Below are 6,107 nucleotides of genomic sequence, written 5' to 3'. Positions count from 1 at the left end.
TTGATTCCCAGATCCTTATTCATGAATTCAACCAAAAAACACTGAGGAGAGTTTGAAAGCTCTGAACCCCAAATGACATTTGGAACACCACATATCATACACCCCCATGTTCAGGGGACCCTCCTCTTTCAGGGGATATGTGCTATTTCCTGGTCCAAAGAGCGGTTCTCGTGCCAGCTGCTCCAAAGTGAGATGCCCCCAGGACGAATCAGGCTGCAGTCCACAATCATCTTTGGACCACCCCACGTGACACATCCCCACTCTGGAGACTGTTTCCTGCCAGAAGACATAGGCTGTGACCACACACACTAAATAATGCACTTTTCAATCCACTTCCAGTGCACTTTCCAACTAGATTTTACTGTGTGAACTAACAAGAGCCAGTTCATTGAAAGTGGATTGAAACTGCATTATTTAGCGTGTGTGATCGCAGCCATACGATGTTGCCTGGTCCAAATACTGGTTCAGGCACCACCAGCTTCTATTTGGAGTGCCACAAAGAAGCCTCTATTTCAAAGATTAGAATAAGGAACTGGTAAAAAAAATAAGGAACTGGTACGACCTCATGCCCCCTGAACCCCAAAATAAGGTTGGAACTGCCACGCAGCATACATTCAGCAGACTCCCCAATTCAAGGTGATGTGCTGTTTCCTGGTCCAAAGCCCAGGGCTTATACCAGCTGCCCCAGAGTGGTCTAATACGCCAATGACTCCCTGCTGGGCTTTTGCTACCAAAAAAGCCCTGTGCAAAACAATGGTGATGTCAGGGGGGCGTAGTCTGATATGCAAATGAGTCCCTGCTGGGCGATCACACAGGCAGACCCTAGGTCCAGGCTCCACCCCAAAACAAACTTTGGACCACCCCAAATGACACATCCTCACACTCCAGAGACTGTCCCTTCCAAGAGGACAAGGGGGCTGAAGTTGGTTCCCCGTTCCTTATTTGTGACTTATTCATGCATTCAGCAAAAACAACGAGGTGAGTTTAAAAGATACAAACCCCCAAACACTCCAGATCTAGTTGACAATCTAGGAGAAAAAAGTGCCACTAGATACAGGTTCCACATTTAACAGAATCTGAGCTTTACTCTTTGCATAAGTTCACACATTTCAGGGTTTTAAAAAAACACTGATTACATAGCATGGTAGAAACTTCTAAGCAGCTTATAAAAATGACCTGCTCCTGGGGAACCAGTCAAAGACAACTCCGCTCTTTTTGTGACTACACAAATCCAGGAGCAGAAAGAGATGCCTAGAACTTTCTTTGAAAATTAACAATACATTTTATTACAAAATAGTTGTGCTGAAGTGTACAATTAACAAAAATGGCTTTAATTCCATGATTTTAATAAAAAAATACTTTAAAGCTTCAGTATTGCATTGGACTGCTGATGGTCCCTAAAGATATCTAGATTTTCCAAATTCTTTTCAATTTTCCTTCTTGATATATGTTGATGCTTGAGCTTGCATCTTTCCTGAAGATACGGCATCTTCACTTTTGCCCCTTCAGGAGAGTTCGGTCCCCCCACTCCCCCGATAACACTGTAGTCTTGAGAGGTAGAATGGTTTCCTTCATTTTCTTCCTTCGAACTGAGCCGCACGACTAGTCATCCCTAGTCTTCCATAACAGGGTAAGGCTCCAGAGCGCTCTCTACATGCTTCCAGTTGTGGAAGTTCTCTTGATACCATTCAACTAGCATGAGAAAAGGAAGATGATGATATTGGATTTATATCCCACCCTATACTCTGAATCTCAGAGTGGTCACAATCTCTTTTTACTCCCCCCCCCCAAAAAAAAACCAGACACCCTGTGAGGTAGTGGGGCTGAGAGAGCTCTTACAGCAGCTGCCCTTTCAATGACAACTCCTACGAGAGCTATGGCTGACCCAAGGCCATTCCAGCAGGTGCAAGTGGAGGAGTGGGAATCAAACCTGGCTCTTCCAGATAAGAGTTCGCACACTTAACCACTATACCGAACTGGCTCTCTTCCATAACAGGTTTTTTAAAAAATATATATATTAGTAGTTAACAAGCCAATACACCCTCTAAGCTGTGGAGTCTTGAGAGAAAAAAATCTACTTCACAAGCCATTAAGCATCAAAATTGTGAGCTGCTTCATAAATTAGTTTGCCCCGAGCCTGTCGTTTCTGAGCTAAGACAAAAACATGTGAGCTGGAGGCTAAGAAACTGTGAGTTAGCTCACACTAACTCAGGGGACGCTGTTAACAGCATATACACCCTTGCAGAATAGCTCTATGCAGGATTGCGTGGATGCAGGATTCGGCCCCAAATATATTCCTGAGGCTCAAAGTTGTGAGAATGAGTTCTGGAAGAAATGGAGAAAAAACTTCAAGCCAGGATATCTGCCAGTCTTAAGGATTCGAAAATAGAAAGACATGGAGTTTAAGAGGCCAGAACAGAGTTAGCCAACCTTGCTTAACATAAGAGCCACGCAGAATAAATCTCAGATGTCTGAGAGCCGCATGGCATAAATGTCAGGTGTTTGAGAGAAGGAAGGAAGGAAGGAAGGAAGGAAGGAAGGAAGGAAGGAAGGAAGGAAGGAAGGAAGGAAGGAAGGAAGGAAGGAAGGAAGGAAGGAAGGAAGGAAGGAAGGAAGGAAGGAAGGAAGGCAGGCAAGTAGATGGGGAAAGAGGAGGGAGGGAGAGGTGGAAAGAAAGCGACTTAAACTTTAAATATATTCTCCACGCTGGCTTGGCTTGGAGAAGTGATCTAAAGAGACAAAGGCCTTCTCCATGACAGCCGACGCGGCAGTGGAGGCTTCGAGAGCCACACAATATGTGTGAAAGAGCCACATGTGGCTCCCGAGCCACAGTTTGGCCACTCCTGGGTCAAAATATTATGCTTAGAATTCAACAATTATTGGATGGGTGAAAACACTGAGTGTTCAGGATTTGTCAGAGCCCTTGATTATTTCTGCTAACCAAAAGGTGGAAAGGAGGTCTAGCACATATGAAACTGTTCAATGATGCTAACTTCTTACAGCGCTGGACACTTTTGTGACAACCAGGCTTCACAAAATAAACATTCATCTCAAATGCTATGTTGGCCAAATGGCCCATGAGCTTCATGGAGCATCTAAACTTAACACTGGGAACTGCATAAACAGAATTACAGACCCACCGGCTGCAACCATTAAAAAAAGAAAGGTAAAGGTAGTCCCCTGTGCAAGCACCAGTCATTTTTCCAACTCTGGGGTGACATTGTATCACGACGTTTTCATGGCAGACTTTTTTACGGGGTGGTTTGCCATTTCCTTCCCCAGTCATCTATGCTTCCCCCCCAGCAAGCTGGGTAATTTTACTGACCTCAGAAGAATGGAAGGCTGAGTCAACCTTGAGCCGGCTACCTGAACCCAGCTTCCGCCGGGATTGAACTCAGGCCGTGAGCAGAGAGCTTGGACTGCGGTACTGCAGCTTTACCACTGCACCGCGGGGCTCCTTCTCACTAAACACACACACACACAAATCTATCCAGCTATCTTCCGCAGACCAGGCCCAATGAAATTACAGGATTCAGAGAACAGCTCAGGAGGGGCAGCTGAGCTCGTCTGTCTGCAACAGCAGAAAAGAGCTCACACCCTGCCACAGATTTTGTCAGTCTTTAAAGTTCTACTGGACTCTTGCTTTTTTGTCTATGAGGTTATATTGTTAGGAACATCTGTTCTGTAATACAGACAAGTCAAGATTCTTCCATTCAACTAGCTTCCCCCCGTCCAGTACATGCCACCAGGGGTGGAATTCTACCAGGAGCTCCTTTGCATATTAGGCCACACCCTCCTACTGTAGCCAATCCTCCAAGAGCTTACAAGGCTCTTTTTTGTAAGCTCCGGGAGGATTGGTGTTGGATATTCTTAGAGAAAAATATTATTTAGCAGAGCTAGAAATAAGCAGCACAGCAAAGAATACGCAGAGGACCACGTGCGTGTTTAAAAGAATATGATTGCTTTACTTAAAACTACAAGGGAAGGGTAAACTGGGAAGAAAATAACAGACACTAACTTCCTACATCTTTACAGCTAGAGAACAAAACTAGGAATCGCTTCTCTTCTCCAAACTTAGACAAAGGGAGGAAGAGATGCCATGAAATGCAGAATAGGCAATACATTGATTTCCAATCACAACAACTGCAGGTCCTCCTGCAGACTTTCGCAGGCTTTCTTCTTTAGCTAACAGATAGGTCACAGTAAACACATGACTTCCTGCTAACAAAACAAGGTTAACTCTATAATTACTGAAGTGTTGCACTTTGTCTTTTTGTTGGTCCACCCCTGCATGCCACTAAATACCTTCCATCTCATTAACAATCAGTGTGGCATAGGGGTTAATGGTGGCAGATTCTAATGCTTTGGTGTAGTGGTTAAGTGTGCGAACTCTTATCTGGGAGAACTGGGTTTGATACACCACTCCTCCACTTGCAGCTTCTGGAATGGCCTTGGATCAGCCATAGCTCTGGCAGAGGTTGTCCTTGAAAGGGCAGCTTCTGTGAGAGCTCTCTCAGCCCCACCTACCTCACAGGGTGTCTGTTGTGCGGGAGGAAGATAAAGGAGATTGTGAGCCACTCTGAGATTCTGAGTGGAGGGCGGGATATAAATCCATTATCATCAATTGGCTACATCAGGTGTCTGTGGCCTAATATGCAAAGGAGCTCCTGCTAGAATTCCATCCCTGCATGCCACTAAATACTTTCTATCTCATTAACAATCCGTGTGGCATAGGGGTTAATGGCAGCAGATTCTAATCTGGAGAATCGGGTTTGATTCTCCACTCCTCCACAGGAAGCCAGCTGGGTGGTCTTGGGTCAGTCACAGTTCTCTCAGAGTTCTTTTAGCCCCAAAAAATTAGTCTAACTTGCCACCTAGTGGTGCATAATGCTAAAAAAGAGCTGGTACTTCAGGAAACCAGAAAATCTTGCCATTTCCTGGCTATACCATACACAATGCCATGCATTAATAATTATTATTTTAATTATTATTATTATTATTAGAGTCGCATTTATATTTGCATGTAATGGGGAGTGGAATAATATTTTGCGTAGCGTCCTTTAAAATCTGCAGCTGTCCACTCTTATGAATAGTATTGTTCCAGCTCGCTCTCCAGAACAGTCCCTCCGACTGGTATCACCTACTTGTTTTCTTTATTCCTTCTTTCCAAGGTACTTTGGGTCTCCAGCCCAAGCTGTGCATCTTTCCAGAGTTCATCGGATAACCCAAGTCATTTGTAGGTCTTCGAAAAGCAGCATGAGAAAAAAGACAACAAGGTTCAAATTGGGAACAGCCTCTAGTAACTCAGGTGCGATTTGGAAAGGCTTCCAAAATGCGCATACGAGTTCAGGGCTTTCAGGACCACTCTCTCTCTGCACCAGTCCTCGTGTCAACACCATCCCATCCCTGAACCTCTTTAGCAAACGTGCAAAAACAGAGTTTACATCACAAATGTGACTTGTGGATGCGAGCTGCTAGAACAGGGGTGTCGAACTCATTTGTTATGAGGGCCGGATCTGACATAAATGAGCCCGTGTCGGGCCAGCCCACGTGTGTCATAAAAGTAGCTGAGATATAAGCTTTAGAAAGGACCCCAACAAACACAATTAAAATTTTTGTATCTCTCCTGTGTGATTGAGGGAACTGGGCAAAGGAAGCTCTGGCTCTTTCCCTCCCTCCCCAGGGGATGAGGAGGGGGGCGGAGCCACAGCCAATAGAAGGAAAAGGGGCTTTGATCTGTAGCTCCTGTGCAACTGAGCAAGCCTGGCAAAACAAGCTGTGACGTAGAAGGAAGCAAGAGAAAGGGAAAAGAAAGCAGACTTGTTCACGGGCCTGATAGGAATCCTCTGGGGACCTGACCAAGCCCCTGGGCCCTATGTTTGACACCCCTGTGCCAGAAGGTCTTCTCTGACGAGATGCCTACAGCTCTTGAACCACGTGAAAACGGAAGTTAGTCACCTTTCGTAAATCAGCACCCCGAGCAGATATCAGCACAGCAACAATTGGCCAGAAATGCATACAGGATAAAATACAAATGGTGGTAATCTTAGGTCCACCCTGTGGCTGCCGATGCCATTTTAACAGCATCTGTCGCTCTCTAAAAATTT

The 6,107-nt window shown here is 45.1% G+C and overlaps 1 protein-coding gene across 1 annotated transcript in view; it reads right to left on the bottom strand.

Moving 5' to 3' along the window:
- Nucleotides 1-1,061: 1,061 nt before the first annotated feature.
- TGDS (TDP-glucose 4,6-dehydratase) overlaps nucleotides 1,062-6,107 on the bottom strand; it is a 31,445-nt gene continuing 26,399 nt past the window's right edge. Inside the window, exons 11-12 of the mRNA XM_060233617.1 lie at nucleotides 5,145-5,242; nucleotides 1,062-1,692 (exon numbers count right to left, since the gene is read on the bottom strand). Of these exons, the coding sequence (XP_060089600.1) occupies nucleotides 1,613-1,692; nucleotides 5,145-5,242 (178 nt within the window). The 3' untranslated portion in view covers nucleotides 1,062-1,612. The remainder of the gene's footprint in view (nucleotides 1,693-5,144; nucleotides 5,243-6,107) is intronic.

The sequence above is a fragment of the Heteronotia binoei genome, chromosome 3 (assembly GCF_032191835.1).
Source record: "Heteronotia binoei isolate CCM8104 ecotype False Entrance Well chromosome 3, APGP_CSIRO_Hbin_v1, whole genome shotgun sequence".
Classification (NCBI taxonomy): domain Eukaryota; kingdom Metazoa; phylum Chordata; class Lepidosauria; order Squamata; family Gekkonidae; genus Heteronotia; species Heteronotia binoei.
Note: the sequence above shows the minus strand (reverse complement) of the source record. Positions and strands in the feature narration are given on the sequence as shown.